General features: G+C 37.3%; 1 protein-coding gene across 9 annotated transcripts in view; it reads left to right on the plus strand.

Annotated features, from left to right (window-relative positions):
- LOC105495658 (peroxidasin like) overlaps positions 1-20784 on the plus strand; it is a 507670-nt gene that overhangs the window by 358090 nt on the left and 128796 nt on the right. For 8 of the 9 annotated variants that reach the window (XR_011607033.1, XM_071068254.1, XM_071068250.1 and 5 more), the window contains 4 exons: positions 2854-3023; positions 9197-9463; positions 13872-13988; positions 15821-15979. Coding sequence is in view for 8 of the 9 variants with exons in the window: in XM_071068254.1 (XP_070924355.1) it covers positions 2854-3023; positions 9197-9463; positions 13872-13988; positions 15821-15979 (713 nt within the window). In the remaining variant the exon portion in view is untranslated. The remainder of the gene's footprint in view (positions 1-2853; positions 3024-9196; positions 9464-13871; positions 13989-15820; positions 15980-20784) is intronic. The other variant, XM_071068255.1, reaches the window with a different exon arrangement.

A 20784-nucleotide genomic window follows, 5' to 3' on the forward strand; every position in this document is an offset into this window, starting at 1 on the left:
GTTTAAAGTGTGATGGCTTTTTCAATATTTTGGCTTCTCTTGGTGGGAGAAGGGCTTCCTGGCTGCATCTAGTTGGCTGTCTTCCACACTTTTCTTAATGTTGAGGTTTAGCTATGGAAATTTAGGCCATTCTAGATAAATTCAAATTCTAAACATGGTAAATATGATTGATAGTTCTGGTAGATTATAAGCAAACTTTACAACTATACTATAATTTGTGGTTGATGGTGGTTTTCTATGTGGAGTTTTTTTTGTTTTGTTTTGTTTTGTTTTGTTTTTTTGAGACAGAGTCTCACTCTTTTGCCCAGGCTGGAGTTCAGTGGCACAATCATAGTTCACTGCAGGCTTGAACTTCTGAGCTCAAGCAATCCTCCTGTTTCAGCCTCCAAGTAGCTGGAACTACAGGCCTATGCCACCACATCTGGACAACTTTTAGGTTTTTTTAGAGTCAGGGTCTCACTATGTTGCCCAGGCTGGTCTCAAGCTCCTGGCCTCAAGCAGTCCTCCCACCTCAGCCTCCCATCATGCTGGCATCACAGGTGTGAGTCATTGTGTATGTCTGTAGAAGATGGTTTTAATTTGTGTGGTGATAACTTCTTTATCTATATTTCTGGTATCTAGCTACAACACCTAGTTCTTAGAAAGCACTTAACAAATGATTGTTGTAATGAAACACCTTAATAGAAGTTATTTGTATGTCTTCATTAAATCAAATATGTTTATGTATACATTTTCAAGAAAAATAGAATATATTCTTTTTTCTACTTCTGCAAACCTTTGTGTTTTTACATATGATTGCTATTTGCATCAAAGTGACAATGTGAATGGAATATACTGAAACATGAAGACTTTGATTTTTTGGGAAGGAACATCATGATTCATGAGCAAACAAGTTTTATGAGCATAATGAAGAGGTTATGAACAAAGAGGGAAATTACTAGGAAAAGGAATGATGCATTTTGAATTTATGGGTGTAATGTGCTACTGCCTGTTTTATATCATTTTTAACATAATGAATCTTGGTGAATTCTATTGCATTGTGTAGCCAGATGATAGATAGCACATACATATCTGGTAGCCTTTGAAATTTTGGGCTGCAAAGTTTTGGAACAAAATTCCAGGAACTTAAATCATCTTCTGAAAAATGTGATTTCATCATTTATCATATTCCTTTGCAAGTAGTCTTATTTGGGTTCAGTGTTAGATAATCTTAGAATTGCATTTAAAATAATTAAATTGCTTAATACTAAATGAGCCTCTTGAATTGGGCACTTTAAGAAAAAATATTATTTCTTGAATTCCCGACCTCAGGCAATCTGCCTGCCTTGGCCTCCCAAAGTGCTGGGATTACAGGCATGAGGCACTGCTCCCGGTCTTGAAAAAAAATTCTTTCTGATGTTTGTTCCATGCTACTTATACTGAGAAACTTCACAGGTGATATGGATAGGAGCATCCAGTTTCTCCTTTTCTTGACTTTGTCTTGCATTGCTGGCTATTCAAAAGCGGGCCTGCTTTTTCTGAAACTAACCTGTTCAAAAATGACAACTTAAATTTCTTATTTGGCTAATTGGTACTTTTTCTTCACATTGGGGTTTTCTCACCCAACGGCTGAAGATCAGATTGTCTCCATCATTCCTGCCTTCACTCTGTGATTCTGCTCTACAACGGAAAAGTGAAATATGACGATTGTCTGTTTCTTTCTTATCTTTCATGACAAAAATGGTTAGATAAGAATGATGATTTCTTCATCTCTTTAACAAGCTTTACTGCTTTTACCTATATGGGAATAGGTTGTTATTCTTTAGTGTGGGTACTTTTTGAAATTTGTAGGAAAATGTTTACCTGGCTTTATAAAACAAGTACACAAATTAGAGGGAGAACTATGGGATTCTCCTACTGGACTTTTTTTTCTCTGTGAATGATGTTTTTGTGGGTGACATCTAGCTGGTGTTTAATAAATATGTATTGAGTGATGAAAATGGAGGAGAGTAGATTTCTTTTGTCTATGTCTAGCACGTTCATAAGTACTAAGCATACACATGTGAAAATCTATATACCTTCTCATACATAATCATTAAATATTTTAAAGAAAAAAAATCTTGGCCAGAAAAAAAATCTGTAAAAATTTCTAACGTATGTTTCTGTGTCAGTAGCTTTGCATTTATTGCTAAAAATAACTCATGCAGGCACTCCCTTTCTTGTGGTTATTGATGTAATATGATGTTGCACATCTGAACCTACTTGCACTCAATGGATTATGCACTTAATTGATAAATGGGAATTTTCTAGTGTATCCAAATGGTTCAAGTTAGAGAAAGGGGCCTGATATTCAACAACTGGGTAGGTAGGTATGTTATTTACTGCTCAGTCATATAATTCTACTTGGCTTTGAGCCCATGCTGGTTTGAATAGGAATATTTGTTTTACACTTTAACAAAATATGAAAGAATACTGAATGACTCATGGAAGGAGGTAAAAGGATTACATATTACCATCTGGTGATTTCTTTTCTGAAAAATGGGCATTCAGACGTATAAAAATGTGCTGAAGTGTCTGTCATATGGGAGTGTTTGCTTCAGTGTCTAAATTCATGCCACTCAGGAAGGCAGAACATCTCAACCCCATTTCCCTCTATCAAATGGTGACTCACAGTCTTTGTTCAGGGTGTAAGCTTGAAATAGGAAGAAGATAACTAGGATTTAAAGTGAAATAATTTAAAGTTTTCAGGTAAAATAAATTTAACAAATTGGGTAGACATGAAACATAGCTATATTGTACTATATTCTCAGTCTTGTTAAGAGTTTTAAACATGAATGGGATTAAATAATATACATGTATAACATATATTTCCAGTCATTCATTGGATTTGGAAGATGATACTCGACTTAATATGTTTGATGATGGCACACTCATGATCCAAAACACCAGAGAGTCAGACCAAGGTGTCTATCAGTGCATGGCCAGAAATTCCGCTGGGGAAGCCAAGACACAGAGTGCCATGCTCAGATACTCCAGTCGTCCAGGTAAAACTATTATTTTCTGGTTCTATCAGTTATTTGCACTGGAAAATGACATAATATTGCTGCTTTAGAGTATATAATGCTTCAAAGTGAAGCTATTTCCATTGGCTGTTGTTTTTCTAATTTCGTTTTAGAGAAACTTGAATTTTTCCTCTGGAAGTTTATTTTAATTTCCTGCCTTTGTTCCTTTCTGGTACAGCATATTGTGGTTCCAAGACTTTTCTATTCTCCTTTTGATTCCCCATCCGGCTATCCAGCATCCTTATGCAGAGTGAACCAGTGTTACCTAGGCAGGAATATTATTACTCTTTTCAGAAATTCATTCAATCATTCATTCATCATGAATTCATCCAACACATATTTATTGAATGCCCACTGAGCTAGCTGTTGAAGATTGAATGGTTATCAACCACGTTCCTTATTTAACCTTCCAGGGGCTTTGCTTTGTCATAATTTCAGTGGCTTATATAAACCAGACGTAATGACTGCAACAAATTTTCATTAATAGCATGTTGACATGATGGAAATACATTGTCTCTCACCTTACTGAGGCTATCATATATTAGATGATAGCCATAATTCAAGAAATAAGCTTTATGATGTGTAAGAAGAGGGAAGAGAAGCATAAAGGACAGTTGTGTGCTGGTAAATGTTAGTAAATTGACTCTGAGGAGCAGGGAGCCCTGACTTGCAGCATTTGTCAGTATCTGTTTTATAAATAATCTCACCATGGCTAGTTCCTGGTTACCAAAATGATATCACTTAATGTGGAGTTTGGAAGAGATGCACAGAAGTTCATCATAATATAGCATTTCTAGCATGCAGACACAGTGGGCATAATAACCCTGAGACCGAAGATAATAATAAAATGTAAAAAATAGGGATGAATTTGTTAGTTTTGATGTTAATAAAATTTATTTGATTGTAAGTTTATGTAATTAAAATTTTAAGAATGACTTTGTGTAGCAATCAGTTTGCAGAATACTGAAAATTTGACAACTGGCCCTCCAGAGCCAGCTCCAGCCCATCCCAGTGGAGGGGAGCACTTGGAGCAACAGCCTTGGAGGATTGCATTCATTCAGGTCTTCCCAAGAGCAGTGACCTTTAAGTTGAAAGAAACAACAAGTGAGAGAGAGCCAGAGAAGTAGGGTTGAAGCATCATTTTAGGAGAAAAGACAGCATAGGGAAGACAGAGCAAGGCACATTCAAGAGATGATCGTGGAGCATAGAGAGGAGAGGCTGGGAATGACATGAGATTTGGTGAGGAGTGTAAAGTGGTGTCAGATCACTCAGACTACTCATGACGCTACACTGAGATGATCAAAATTAGATTTTTCTTTTAGAAAAATGATGCTGGCGGCAGTTCAGAGAACAAACAGGAGGGCATGGTAAGATAGGCATATCAGGATGAAGAAGTCAGCAGTGGCAATTGCCACAGGGCAGAGCTGGTGGCAGCATGGATAGGGCAGTGGCAAAGTGAATGGAGGAAACTGCAGGAATCAAGAGGTTTTCCAGGAAAAAAAGTGACTTGAGTTACCAATTGATTGAATATGATACTTTCTCACATAGTTCCCAAGTAATTTCTTTAAAAAATGTTTATAGAGACAAAGTCTCACTCTGTCACCCAGGCTGGAGTGCAGTGGTATGATCACAGCTCACTGCAGACTCAAACTCCTGTCCTTAAGCGATCCTCCTGCTTAGGCCTCCCAAAGTGCTGGGATTACACCAAGTAATTTCTAATTGAAACACCACTGTCTCCTTCCAAAGCCTCCTTCCCTTCTGCCTCTAGGTCAAGTCTGATCTCGCACCCATGAGCATTTGTAAAAAATTATTATTATTATACTTTAAGTTCAAGGGTACATGTGCACAACGTGCAGGTTTGTTACATATGTATGCATGTGCCATGTTGGTGTACTGCACCCATTAACTCGTCATTTACATTAGGTATATCTCCTAATGCTATCCCTCCCCACACCCCCCTCCCTACAATAGGACCCGGTGTGTGATGTTCCCCTTTCTGTGTCCAAGTGATCTCATTGTTAAATTCCCACCTATGAGTGAGAACATGTGGTGTTTGGTTTTCTGTTCTTGCGATAGTTTGCTGAGAATAATGGTTTCCAGCTGCACCCATGTCCCTACAAAGGACACGAACTCATTGTTTTTTATGGCTGCATAGTATTCCATGGTGTATATGTGCCACATTTTCTTAATCCAGTCTGTCACTGGTGGACATTTGGGTTGATTCCAAGTCTTTGATATTGTGAATAGTGCCACAATAAACATACATGTGCATGTGTCTTTATAGCAGCATGATTTATAATCCTTTGGGTATATACCCAGTAATGGGATGGCTGGGTCAAATGGTATTTCTAGTTTAGATCCTTGAGGAATCGCCACACTGTTTTCCACAATGGTTGAACTAGTTTACAGTTCCACCAACAGTGTAAAAGTGTTCCTATTTCTCCACATCCTCTCCAGCACCTGTTGTTTCCTGATTTTTTAATGATTGCTGTTCTAACTGCTGTGAGATGATATCTCATTGTGGTTTTGATTTGCATTTCTCTGATGGCAAGTAATGATGAGCATTTTTCATGTGTCTATTGGCTGTATGAAATGTCTTCTTTTGAGAAGTGTCTGTTCATATCCTTTGCCCACTTTTTGATGGGGTTGTTTTATTCTTGTAAATTTGTTTGAGTTCTTTATAGGTTCTGGATATTAGCCCTTTGTCAGTTGAATAGATTGCATATATTTTCTCCCATTCTGTAGGTTGCCTGTTCACTCTGATGGTAGTTTCTTTTGCTGTGCAGAAGCTCTTTAGTTTAATTAGATCCCATTTGTCAATTTTGGCATTTGTTGCCGTTGCTTTTGGTGTTTTAGACATGAAATCCTTGCCCATGTCTATGTCCTCAATGGTATTACCTACGTTTTCTTCTAGGGTTTTTATGGTTTTAGGTCTAACATTTAAGTCTCTAATCCATCTTGAATTAATTTTCGTATAAGGAGTAAGGAAAGGATCCAGTTTCAGCTTTCTACTTATGGCTAGCCAATTTTCACAGCACCATTTATTAAATAGGGAATCCTTTCCCCATTTCTTGTTTTTGTCAGGTTTGTCAAAGATCAGATGACTGTAGATGTGTGGTATTATTTCTGAGGGCTCTGTTCTGTTCCATTGGTCTGTATCTCTGTTTTGGTACCAGTACCATGCTGTTTTGGTTACTTTAGCCTTGTAGTATAGTTTAAAGTCAGGTAGCGTGATGCCTCCAGCTTTGTTCTTTTGCCTTAGGATTGTCTTGGCAATGCGGGATCTTTTTTGGTTCCATATGAACATAAAAGCAGTTCTTTTCCAATTCTGTGAAGAAAGCCATTGGTAACTTAATGGGGATGGAATTGAATCTATAAATTACCTTGGGCAGTATGGCCATTTTCACAATATTGATTCTTCCTATCCATGAGCATGGTACATTCTTCCATTTGTTTGTGTTCTGTTTTATTTCACTGAGCAGTGGTTTGTAGTTCTCCTTGAAGAGGTCCTTTACATCCCTTGTAAGTTGGATTCCTAGGTATTTCATTCTCTTTGAAGCAATTGTGAATGGGAGTTCATTCATGATTTGGCTCTCTGTTTGTCTGTTACTGGTGTATAAGAATGCCTGTGATTTTTGCACACTGATTTTGTATCCTGAGACTTAGTTGCTTATCAGCTTAAGGAGATTTTGGGCTGAGACGATGGGGTTTTCTAAATATACAATCATGTCATCTGCAAACAGGGACAATTTGACTTCTTCTTTTCCTAACTGAATACCCTTTGTTTCTTTCTCTCGCCTGATTGCCCTAGCCAGAACTTCCAACACTATGTTGAATAGGAGTGGTGAGAGAGAGCATCTTGTCTTGTGCCAGTTTTCAAGGGGAATGCTTCCAGTTTTTGCCCATTCAGTATGATATTGACTGTGGGTTTGTCATAAATAGCTCTTATTATTTTGAGATACGTTCCATCAATACCGAATTTATTGAGAGTTTTTAGCATGAAGGACTGTTGAATTTTGTCAAAGGCCTTTTCTGCATCTATTGAGATAATCGTGTGGTTTTTGTCTTTGGTTCTGTTTATATGGTGGATTACGTTTATTGATTTGTGTATGTTGAACCAGCCTTGCATCCCAGGGATGAAGCCCACTTGATCATGGTGGATAAGCTTTTTGATGTGCTGCTGGATTCAGTTTGCCAGTATTTTATTGAGGATTTTTGCATCGATGTTCTTCAGGGATATTGGTCTAAAATTCTATTTTTTTGTTGTATCTCTGCCAGGCTTTGGTATCAGGATGATGTTGGCCTCATAAAATGAGTTAGGGAGGATTACCTCTTTTTCTAGTGATTGAAATAGTTTCAGAAGGAATGGTACCAACTCCTCCTTTTACCTCTGGTAGAATTTGGCTGTGAATTCGTCTGGTCCTGGACTTTTTTTGGTTGGTAGGCTATTAATTATTGCCTCAATTTCATTTCTACTTTGAGGAGATGACTTCCTCTTGATCTTCTCCTAGTGTCCTCAATTCTTTTTTTAAATCTCATTTGTCTGCCTAAAATGTGGTGTTCCTTATAGTGCTGTCCTCCCCTCCCTTTCTCTAGTCCCCCGTGCCCTAATCACAGTTTTTTCCTCTTCCATCTGAGCTCTTCCCAGACCTTCAGCTTTCATACTTCATGTAAAATTTGTAGTGTTTATTGCTGAGATCCTGCCTGAGCTTTCAGTGGACGTTGCCAGGACTTTCTTTTTATCTTCACATGTAAATCTTTACATCTCTCAAACACATTTGCCCACACAAAGCCACAGCATCCTGTGTTTGCTATCTCTATTGATATCATTACTCTCCTCCGGCAACCTCCGATTCACCCTCGAGTGCTACTCCTTCCACAATTCTGTAAAAATTTAGTTCTAAGATGCATCAGATTATCTCCTTTTCCAGTTCTACTGCTACTGACTTACTTCAGAACATTTATTTCAATTATTATAATAGCTTTCCCTATACTTTCCCTTACCTCTTGCCAGAATGTTCTCCTATCACATTTACATCTAACTCTGAGACAATTCCTTCTGAGGCATGCTGTGGTTTTATGGATGATGTGTTCTGTCCTCTGTCCATGCAGCTGGAGTAGGAGCACACAAGGAGGAGTGCTTTTGTTCATCTGTGTATCTTTCCAACATCCAGCATGTTACTGAGGTACATAAGACATTCACTATTGTTAGGAATTAAATTAAACATTTATTGTTGAATTGGATTAATTTAATTTATTTCCACTCTCCCGAGTATGTTCACCTCAGGAATGGAGGAGCCCCCCTCCCCAAACTTAGACTCAATCATTAGGCATTTTTAACACATTAGCAAGTTTTTAATTTTTGCTTGAGATTTCCAGAAAGAGAATCTCCTATGAATTTGTAAGACTGGAACTCCTTACATGAAAATCTAAATTTTCTATTTACATGGATACTTGATGAATCAATTTATAATACGTTTAACTGAAAGTAACTGAAAGCTTGGCTAGATATGGCTTAAATGCATAACATCTATGTGTGTGGGTTTGTGTGTGTGCATGTGTATTTTAATTTGTATGCCACAAGTAGGACAGGGGTAGTCTGTCACAGAGCTACCACTTTACCCCAATGAGCCAATAATATACTTCTTTCTGCTTTTTGATCTGCTTTGCACATAGGTTTCTTTATTCCTCATAATTTTCACCTCTTAATCACAAAGTGGCTCCTGTAACCCAAATGCATTCCTGCCCGAATTCCAGGTAGCAAACAGGAGGAAGAAATGACTACTTAGACTTAGCACTTTTATTTATTCCCAGTGACATGTGCCTAAATTTTTTAAAAATGTGAGTATTCTTAAGAGGGAATGTTTAACCATTTAGCCCCGAAAATAAGGAATATGTATTGTGTAGGTGCTTTGCAGTATCTGTAATATATCATGATATCAAGGCAAGCAATCTTTTTTAAAAAGTATGTACTCACAGCAAATCCACATTTCATTATTTTAGATTTAATTCTCTGGGAATTCAATGTATATATGTAATATTTTAGTTTAAAGGCATTTTGAAAATGACAATAATCTTAAAACCACAATGCAGAATAAATACATCTTCCTAACTCTTACTTGCTGGATTTTGTTTTGTTCTCCCCTTACCATCAGTCAAACCAGCCTTTGTAATCCAGCCCCAGGACACAGAGGTTTTAATTGGCACCAGCACAACTTTGGAATGTATGGCCACAGGCCACCCACACCCCCATATCACTTGGACCAGGGACAATGGATTGGAGCTGGATGGATCCAGGCACGTGGCAACGTCCAGTGGACTTTACTTACAGAACATCACACAACGGGATCATGGTCGATTTACCTGTCATGCTAACAATAGCTACGGCTCTGTTCAAGCTACAGCAAACATAATTGTACAAGGTATGGGAGCAGAAGGTCATGATTGAAATGTTCCTCCCGCCATACTCAGAAAATTATTTTTCAACTTAAATAACATCATGTACATCAGTGGAGAGAGATTTTTATTTGCCAATTATTTCTTGACACAATAAAACTTTCAAAGCCAATCTGTTTCAAGTTAAAAGTTGTTTTTTTTCTTTCCTACTTCAATCTTTATCCAAAGGTCAGAATCAACCATTAGCAACAAAAGAGATGGAGTCATTAATCTGGAAGGAAACTGTCAAGAGATATTTGTGCTTCAGAATATTTTACAGATACAGGAAAGACAGTACAGATATGAAAGTGAAAAGGCTGTGCCCTGTGTTCATAGTCACTTACCAAACTGTCTACTCAACAGAGCTTGAGGACATGTTGAAGGCTCCTGCAAGGCCAGGCTGTTTAACAACAGCAATAATAAAACTATTCTGAATCCAGAAATTAATTTATATGCATGGGCATGCAATCGTGTTATAAAGAAGGCACATTCTTCTTTGTACTTTAGTTCCCAGCCTGGGGTGGGCCCTTGCTTTCTGGTGTGTGTGCGTGCATGTGTGTGTGTGTGTGTGTGTGTGTACCTGTTTGTGTGCGTGTGTGTGTGTGTGTGCATGTGTGCTTGCATGCCATCCTCCTGTAGGGTTAGAGTTTAGTAAACAGCATAATATAAGTGCTATTGGAGTCATACCAAAAGTCCTGTTCTTTCTAAAACAGTTTTTCATCAGTTGATGAGAGTACGGTAATTCACATGATCCGTTTTAAGGGCTTCCCAATGTCATGAATATTTTGATTGAGTTAAGTTTCATTATTTTAAGATTTGCATGGGATGTTGTCTACCAAAACACTGAACCTTGTGAAATTTAGAACAGAGAAAAATGGAAGTGGCCAGCCTAGTGCAGTGCCTGAGTTGGGAGGGCTTCAGGACAGTGAGCTCCAGCGACCCCAAGAGTGGTCTTGGCCTCCATAAAGCACAAGGCTTCCTCTAGCCTAGGTTTCCTGCATTCAGAGAATGTTTTTTAATTTGAACTGCTTAGCATCAACTCCTTAAGTAGCAATAGATCAATACTTTCTTGTTCCTATTTACATGTCTCAGGAAAAAAAAATTGTGTTTTTCCCTAGAACTGCTAATATCCTGAAAATACTTTCCTTCCTCTAATAAGAAGGTGCAGAAATGAAATATTTTCTTGGGGGAAATTACTTTTAAAGGATCCAGACATTATTTTTAAACTTTTAATATGTTGAGATTGAAAAATGCTTTCAGAGACATTGTGTTTGGGTTTTGTTTTGCTTACATCATTTTGTGTTCAATGTCTGTTTTTTTAGAAACCTAATGCCTGATCACTTTCACACGTTAGTGGTTGCCTGTATTCGACACTGTGCTAGGCTTTTGTTTCTCAGCTTTTTCCATGTACTTCCTTCGTATGCTTCTATCTGCTCATCTGCGTCAGTCAATGCTTAACAGAACTCTGGTAACATTTACCATCCTGCCTATTTCTTATACCGCAATATGTTAATGATTTCTTGTTGCCAGTGAGTTTGCACTGAAATAGCCATCTGCTTGTCCTTTGTTATTTGTGACCATGTACTTGTGTCACTTTTGGATCTGTGTGTCCAGATGTTTAATTGATTTCAAAATGGTCCGTTAATCGTTCTATACATTTATTTAAAAGGCTGATTTTATTTGCCTAGTCATAGATTAAACATTTTAAGAGCTCTCCTTTTGTGTCATTTTAACAGGTTTCTACCCATGTTCTTGATCTTTTAATGTCTATTTAAACCGAAATCACAGTTAGCCACAGATAAACTTCCTTTTTCAGACTGACTGGAACAAATATAAATAATAAATAAAACGACACAAAAAAGCTTCAATGAAAGATATGAATCACAGTGTGGACACATAGGTAAAAAGGCCTATGGTTATCAGCAATGTAAATCAAAATGCTTTATGCGTGAGGCAGCACCTTAATGAATAGCCAGAATCTTAGATTTTAATAAAATAGCAAAACACTTCATCTCAGCATGTGCTATTTTAGCACTGGAGGTGGGTCTCAGAAGGCCATCGTTTTAAATGGAAAGCCCAAAGACATCAGCTTCATCATTCCTGTCTAATTATTTCACCTTCTCTGCCTGCTTTGGCGATGTTCATAATTTCTTCATCGATCTAGCAAGCTGCTCATTTTAGTGTTAGAAACAAATGTAAACTGACTATTTTCTTAAATGTTTTCTATACTTTGCTAAGATGTGGATCTTGGGTTCTGTTAAAAGTGAGAACACGTGAAGCTTAACAATTCTTTTCACACAGACTTGGCTAACTGTGAACTTTAACTATTATTAAAGTTATTATTAAATGTTAATATTTTTAATAATTAAAATAAAATAAAATTTTAATATTTTAATAATTATCAAAGTTAGTATTATTCAAAAGTTGAAATCAAATTTCCCAACCCTAGAACCAGGACTGCATTATTTCTCCTAACTACTATCATCTTTTGTTATATAGCTCTTTTACTGTGTCATGAATCTATTTTTTAATGTAGAAATATTTTTGTTCTTTTTAAGTTGTTCTTAGTAATTTTGGGAGTTAGTGTAATGTTCTGGAAAGAACATCAGGCTGGGGGTTGAGCGGCCCAGATTCTCTACTATCTTTTCTACTTATTAGCTCTGACCGAGAGAAATTCAATCCTCCCTCCCACAGTCTGAATTTTCTCATCTGTGCAGTGAGGAGCCTGAGACTGCTGATTTGTGGGCTGTTTTCCAGCTTGACTCTTCTAGAACTCTATTACAAATAGCTTGCAGGCATTCCTGAGGGTTTCCGTGAATTTGTGTGACTTGGAAATTTATCTTATACCATAGTTATTTAGTCCAGCACCTTACTTAGAATCGATGATGACTTTAAAAAACTCTTTAGTACCTGCACACAGTATGAAACGTGCAACAAATACACTTTGCCAAATATTATTTACTTTGGCATGTTTCTTGTATTTCCCGATGCAGGTGCAAGAAAGGGGGTAGGAGGAATTGTGCAAAAATCTAACAAGGCAGAGAAATGATTTGTCAGGTTGTCAAAGGCATTTGAACCAGAGTGACTCCATCTTGAATGGGGGCTGGGTAAAATGAGGATGAGACCTGCTGGGCTGGATTCCTAGCAGGTTTGGCATTCTTAGTCACAGGATGAGATAGGAGGTTGGCACAATATACAGGGCACAAAGACCCTGCTGATAAAACAAGATGCAGTAAAGGAGCTGGCAAAAAGCCTGCCAAAACCAAGATGGTGATGACAGTGACCCCTGGTTGTTCTCACTGCTCATTATATGCTAATTATAATGCATTAGCATGTTACAAGACACTCCTACCAGCACCAGGACAGTTTACAAATGCCATGGCAATGTCAGGAAGTTACCTCTTATGATCTAAAGTGGGGAGGAACTCTAAGTTCTAGGAATTGCCCACCCCTTTCCTGGAAAACTCATAAATAATCCGCCCCATGTTTAGCACATAATCGAGAAATAACTGTAAGTATACTCAGCCAAGCAGCCTATACTGCTTCTCTGCCGGTGGAGTAGCCATTCTTTATTCCTTTACTTTCCTAATAAACCTGCTTTCACTTTACTCTATGGATTTGCCTCATATTCTGTCTTGCATAAAGTCCAAGAACCCTCTTTTGGGGTCTGTATTGGGACCCCTTTCCAGTTACAAAGTCAATTGTGAAAGTTCTTCTGATTACTTAGGCGTTACTGGGGATCATTGTGCTCTTCTTAAATGGCCACATTGATTTATTTTTTTATTCAATCAAAGAGTCATGGACAGAATCCCTTTTCAGGAATGGTATATGCAATAATTAGCTATTTCTTATTTATATAAAATCAATAATACAAAATCTGAATATTTGGAACTCTGAATTTTGACATAAATGTGACTTTTTCAAAAGTATAATTTCAAGTGTTGTAGGAACATTAATCTTAAGGAGCTTATTTTTCTTTCTGAAATCGAAAAATCAACTCGTTTCAAATTTTATTGTGCATGTGAAAATTTGGAGAAAATGGTTTTGTTAATAGTTTAAAGTATGATTTGTAGCTTTAAATATGTTTATCACATCTAGTAAAATGATAACCAATATGATTTAATCATGGGAAACAGCTGCCATAAGATTTAGAAATCGTTTCTTCTCATTGGCTACTGCTGTTCTGCTTTGCAGACCAGATGTGTGTATTTCTGGCTTCCTTGCAAACAGGCACAAACATACAGAAGCATCTCCACCCTCTTTATAACCTTGTTTATATATAATTGGAAACAAATTCTGATCACACGACATATTTGAACACATTTTCTTTTTTCTATTGGCACTGAAAATTTGTAAAATAATTTTCAATTTTGATGTATGTTTCATTCTCTTTAGCTCCTCCACAATTTACAGTAGCCCCCAAGGATCAAGTGGTGCTGGAAGAACATGCTGTAGAGTGGCTCTGTGAAGCTGACGGCAACCCACCTCCTGTAATTGTCTGGACAAAAACAGGTATTAGAACATCTACAAGTGATTGTGGGGGAAAGTAAACGCCTTCTTTTGTGGAGAGTAAAAAACATGGTTTAAATTAATTATCGAAGGTATATCATGGACATGAAAAAATTACACAGAAAATAATCTTTGATCTAAAAATAACATCATCATAATTTTTGTGGGTTTTGAGTTTTGGCATTTGAGTGTGTGGCCTTCCTGAGATCATCCCTTGTTGGACTTGGCTTCCTGATTTTTAAAATAAAATTATTGGAAAGCGTACAGTTTTTGTTTTTGTTTTTTGTTTTTGAGACAGAGTCTCGCTCTGTCGCCCAGGCTGGAGTGCAGTGGAGTGATCTTGGCTCACTGCAAACTCCGCCTCCCGGGTTCACGCCATTCTCCTGCCTCAACCTGTAGCTGGGAATACAGGCGCCCACCACCACGCCTGGCTACTTTTTTTGTATTTTTAATACAGACGGGGTTTCACCGTGTTAGCCAGGATGGTCTTGAGCTCCTGATCTCGTGATTTGCCCGCCTCGGCCTCCCAAAGTGCTAGGATTACCGGAGTGAGCCACGGCGCCCAGCCACAAGAGTAGCAGTTTTAAACATTTTTTTTTAGTGGGAGAATTTTCATCTAGTACAAAATGAAATCATAAGTGAAATGAAATCCGAAGTGAAGCCGCAAAAAAGAGCCGCTGTTCCTGAAGTGTGGGTGGGTTGGGCGTGGGTCTGGCAAGGATCTAACCCCCTATGCCCCACCAAGGGGCCAGACACTTCCAGGGAACCTGGGCACATAACAGAACAAGATTGACAATTGGCTGGATGAGAGCTTGTCTGAGATTCCTCCCGGCTCGGAAATCCTACTTTCCATATTAGTTAAGGTACTAAATAAAATTCAAAATACATCTACATTTATGAATTTCTTGTATTAATTTTTTTGCTTTGTTCTTTATGAGATTAGTTGATAGGAGGTAGACTTTGGTTCACATCTCCATAAAGCCTTGGTTCACATCTCCACTCCTCCTCCATTTGCTTGTCATGTGACCTTGGGCAAATGTGTTAACTGCTGTTTTCCGGAGTCCTTGTTGCTATGTTGGGGGTGATGACACTCCTACATCATAGGGTAGTTGTGGTGATTGATTTGAATAATTTATACTCTTCAACATTTAGAACAGTTGGTGGCACAGTGTGTGTACGCTCAATAGGGTTAGCTATTCCTTTTTCCATCTATAACAAGACATTCATTAAGACACAAGTTTTCACTAATCTAGTTGAAAATGATAATCTGATTTAATTGTTAATGACCATAAGCACAAAGTGTTAAGAAGGATTCAGAAGCTCATATAAGCTCAGAAGTGAAAAGTACAATGGCCTCTGGTTGTCTGTGTAGAGTAACAGCATGAATGTCACAAAATCACCATTTTCGATATGCTGCCTCTGAATTTTAAGTGTATTTCAATCACGTTGTATTCCAAATATTGCATACACATGATAGACAATTGTCACGAAGATATCTGAAAATCTAGTTTAAGAATCAGATTGGTTTTGAAATTTGCTTTCTGATTATAGTAAGGCTGAGGGGCACAAACATGAAGGTTAAAAATTCATTAGGAGGCTGGGCTGTTCTGGTGACAGATGAGAATTCCTTACGATGCAGTGGCAGATGTTTGGCGACAAGTGGCATGGGGATGCTGTGTTTCTGGAGTTGCAATGCTAGGGCAGAACCCACACAGTACACCCTAGCACCGAGAATTTCCTGAAAGACAGGCCTCACCCTTTACCCAGGACAACCAGCAGCTCTGGCTTTCAGTGCTCTGGGCCATGTAGAATACTTTCTTTACCTCTTTTTGCAGGAGGGCAGCTCCCTGTGGAAGGCCGGCATACAGTTCTCTCCTCTGGCACTTTGAGAATTGACCATGCAGCACAGCACGATCAAGGCCAATATGAATGTCAAGCAGTCAGTTCATTGGGGGTGAAAAAAGTGTCTGTGCAGCTGACTGTAAAACCCAAAGGTAATACATACTGTGATTCATATTCGCATTCTGAAGTGTGCACCTCTCTCTCTCTCTCTCTTTCTCTCTCTCTCTCTCTCTATATATATATAGTCATAGGACCTAAGAAATGCAAATTGGATATCTTCTTCCAATCAGTCTTTTATATAACTTCATTTTTTAGAATTCTACTTTCATTCATACTAATTATGATTATGTTTTCCTTAAAAATGCCATTTCAGATTTTCTTACAAAATTTTTTACCATTACTATGATTACTTAGTCCTACCTGCCTAGACTATCTTACAAAAGAATGCAGCTTCTCAGGCCTGACAGACTGAATCTCACTCTGACACTGAAGTATGTTTTATGCTCAGTGGTATTAGGAATACAGTAAAGACACTCCCTTCAGACTCTTCATGTGACAACTGTACTTAGGTTTATCCTACATAATATATATTGTGGAATGAGATTGTCTTATTCATCCATAATTTATTGTCAACTGAGAGGTAAAAAGGGAAAAAATGTAAGATCTGAATTTTTAAAGATAATTCCAATATAAAAATGAAAAATGGTTGTTATTAATGACTATTGAAATTTTTTCTTAGTTTCTGGCTTATGGTGAAATGATGGAACTTAATTACAAAATGCACAGCACCTAAACTGCATTTTCAGCACTGCTGTACATTTAAATATAATTTCCCGAGTCTCTCCACAATTTGCTACAATTTGTTCTGACGTAGTAGATCTCAATTCAGAGGTAACATATGTTGATGAGAGCATAGGGGAAGGAAAAGCAAAGCTCTGCTGCATGTGTCAACGTAGGTGTGAGAAGAAGCCTTGGGAATGCTGACATGTTCATGATGCCTGAACACAGATGAAACCCTACACAGAGCTACTGTCTACATATGGTCTGTTAGAAATTACTTTCCCCTTGTATTTTAGACATATTAAACTTTTTTTTTTTAAAGGAAGTTGAGGTTCTATGAGAGGGAAAAAGGATTGTAGGGAAGATGTGCAAATAGCAACTCAAACGAGTGGGAAGATTTGAAAACGCAATTGTGGAAAGGTGTCAAGCTATGATGTGCCCTGGCAAACCTTTCTGTCTAAGAGGAAATAACAAAATCGAGTATGCAGAATGTTTCAAACTACTTTTGAATTGGTGTTCAAGTAAAATCCAAAAATTAGGTGGTATTTACATAGTATGTTTTAAAATGGGACCAATAGTAAGTCCACACATATTATTAAAACCAAATATGAGGTAAGGACATCAAATAGCCTCATCTTGATTTTTCCCCATTACCAAATCCTTTCACTTGACTTGCTCCTGTTGATGCTTTAGATCTCAATCTAGAAGCCACTTCATTTCCCTAAGGAGGCTTCCTCAACTCTCTAAGACCACTCTAGGTTGCCCCTGTTGAAATTAGTATTAGAATACACTATTTAATCTAGGAGTTGGCATATGTAGAAGAATTTGGTAAATCTACCAAATATCCATAGTTGAGAAAATGCCACTAGCAATTGGCATGAATATGGAAGCAAACAAGTTTTTTAGAGAACAAAGGAACAAAGAGCCCTAAGTGTAGCACCAGATTTTGTGAATAGTGAGATCCATATGGAAGGAGTTAGTTGGGATGGTTAGTTGAATTGGAACACATCAGATCTAGACTTCAGACTATGAAGCTATTGAAAGTCTTGATCACATTGATTATTCAGAATATTCGTTAACCTGGGCTGAGTGTGGTACTTGTTCATGCCTGTAATCTCAGCACTTTGGGAGGCTGAGGCTGGTGGATCACCTGAGATCAGGAGTTTGAGACCAGCTTGGGCAACATGGTGAAACCCTGTCTCTACCAAAACTACAAATATTAGCCAGGCATGGTGACATGTGCCTGTAGTCCCAGCTACTCGGGAGACTGAGATGGGAGGCTGAGGAGGGAGAATCGTTTGAACCCTGGAGGAGGAGGTTTCAGTGACCCAAGATCATGCCACCACACTCCAGCCTGGGCGACAAAGCAAGACTCTATCTCAAAAAAAATATATATATGTATATACATATGTATAAAGAATATTTGTTAACCTAAAGAGGATAGGATAGCGTGGAATAGAGAAAAATGAAAGTCAGAAACCACTGGAGCTACTACTGTCACCAAGTGATACGAGATCTATAAACTAGGATCACAGTGGTGGGAAGGGAAGAGTGAATGAATTCAAGAAAAAGTATAGCAGGTTGAATCATTTTATCTCTGAGATTATGAGCAACATTTTCCCCCCAGTACCTGTTCCCAGTAATACTTTGCAGAACCTTCATCTGTTTCCAGCTAGAAATCGGCTTCCTTGACTATATTTTGGGCACATGAATTTCATGTGCTATGACAGTCTTATTCTGCCTAAGGTGTCTTAGTGGTGAATTTCCTTTGGGTATTAGGTGTTTTTGTTGTTGTTGTTGTTGTTTTTTGTTGTTGTTGTTTTACTATGAAGAATCAAATACTATTTTATTTAAGGAATGTTCTCTTGAATTAATTCTTTTAACATTGCTTCTGTCTCATTAGTTGTTTCTTTTTGGGGAACCTCCACATTTTGTGTATGTTGCAATACTTCTCAAAGTGTGTTCCGTGGTTGCTGGTTGAGGGAGATCCCCAGACCCTTGAGGGGATTTCCTAGGTTAAAACTTTCTCCTAATAGTATCAGTAATTTGCCTCTTCGCTGGGTTGACATTTGCGCTGATGGTGCAAAAGTCATGGTGGGTAAAACTGCTGGAGCCTCAGCCTGAACCAAGACAGTGGGTGCCAAATGGTAGGAGTATATCATTATATCCTTTGTTTGTAGCAGAAAGTAAAAAAGAAAGGTAATGTAACTTGATGCTGTTATTGATGAAATGGGGAAATATTACTTTCATTAAATTTTGACCTTTACATACATGTCCTTTCAGTAGTTTGTGTCGTAAAGGAAATTGTCAAATTTTGGTATAGTATCAAAGAAAGTTTACAATTATCTGAAAAATCCTTAAAAATACTCCTATACTTTTAAAAACATGTCTTTGTGAGGTAATATTTTATTCATAGACTTCAATCAAAACAACTAATTGTAAGAGATTGAATTTGGAAGCAGTTCTTCTATTATTGAGATTTGTAAAACAATGCTACTCTACTCACTACTTTTTTTAGAAAATATAATTTTCAGAAAAATTTGTTATTTAAAAATGCTATGAGTTTATAATCACAATTTTAAAATGAGCACATAAATTTTTAAATTCTCAGTTTTAGTTTCTGATGCACATGTGAGCCATATAAATAAAAGATCTTAGTGCTTGTCAATAATTTTTGAAAGTAAAGGGTTCCTGAGGCCAAAATGATTGGGTGCCACTCATCTGTTGATCTTCTTTGCCCAAATGTCTAGCTCTCTCTCTTTGTCTTCAATTCCTTTTAGCTCTTTGTTTTCAGAGCATTATGCTGGCTTTTTTCATATCTGTCTTCATATCCCTCATGCATTTTTGACAGTGTCTTTTCACTCCAGAGGTGCTTCTAACCCTTACTTATGCATTTGATTTTTTCCACTAGTATTTTGGATAATTATATGCAAATATTTGTAAGCAATGGATAAAATTACTAATTTTACAGAAAAATCTAATTAATGAAAATTTATGTCAAAAGAGAGAGAAATCTAACAGAATGTTACAAGGAGAAAACAAGTTGCCAGAGACCAGAGCAGAACAGATATTCAAATTATGACTCTCTGGCATGGCTGTAGAGGTTGTTAATTATTCCATGTGTTAAACCTGTGGAAAAGCTACGTTTCGTAAATCATGTGGTCAGGCACTTTTCTAGGAGGAACTATCACTCCTTTAAATAACATTTCCAATGTTATTTAAATTGCTTCAAAGATTAGAAAATATTAATGTCATAAAGTATTTTTTAAAAGCAAGCATAATCTTGATAATAAAGCTCTAAGAATTAATGAAAGATAAAAAAGCAAAGCTCTTACATATCCACACAAAAATCCAAATTGAAAATAAATAAATATAATCATCGATATCAAAGAATCCAGTAGCACATTCAAAACATTAGTGGCATTTATTCCAGAAATTTAAGAGCAAACCAGTAGTAGGAAAGAATATACTTTATTAACTGACATATTTTATATTAATAGATTTAGGAAGAAAAATCATGAGTATTTCCATAGCTACTAAAAAGGCATTTGTTAAACATTCAACATTCATTCTCATCAAAAACTCTTCATAACATAGTTTTGAACAGATATTTCTTTAACATAAAATAGGTCTACTGAACTCATTAGCTAGAATCTTGCTTAATCAATGAATAAGATAATATTTTCATAAAGAAAGGAACAGAACAAAGATTTCTACTCTCATCACTGTCATTTAACATAGAGTTGAGTGACAAATCACCAAAATTAGGTAAGAGACGTAAGAAAGAATAACTAAGAAAATTCTGAAAAAGAACCAGAATCAAGGAGGGCTAATTATACTAGATACTAAAATGCATGATAAACCTACAATAATTAAAATATACCCAGATGGCATATTAGAAAACAATATGTAATCTACAAATTTGTTCCATTTTATCTGGAAATTAATGCACGAAAAGCATAGCATTTTCTGTCAGTAAAGAAAGCAACTCAATAATAAAAGAGTTGGGACTAACTCAATAGACATATGGAAAAGTGACCCTGGGTCCATGTCACATGGGTTTTGTTCTGGAGGTGTCCTTCCCAGTGAGGGTACAGAAAAAGGGAGGAGAAAAGCCTACTGACTGGAAGTCAGCAGTGTGGCGACCTCTCCTTCTGTTGCTGCGTGGCCTTGTTTG

Source organism: Macaca nemestrina, chromosome 8 (genome assembly GCF_043159975.1).
Source record: "Macaca nemestrina isolate mMacNem1 chromosome 8, mMacNem.hap1, whole genome shotgun sequence".
NCBI lineage: Eukaryota > Metazoa > Chordata > Mammalia > Primates > Cercopithecidae > Macaca > Macaca nemestrina.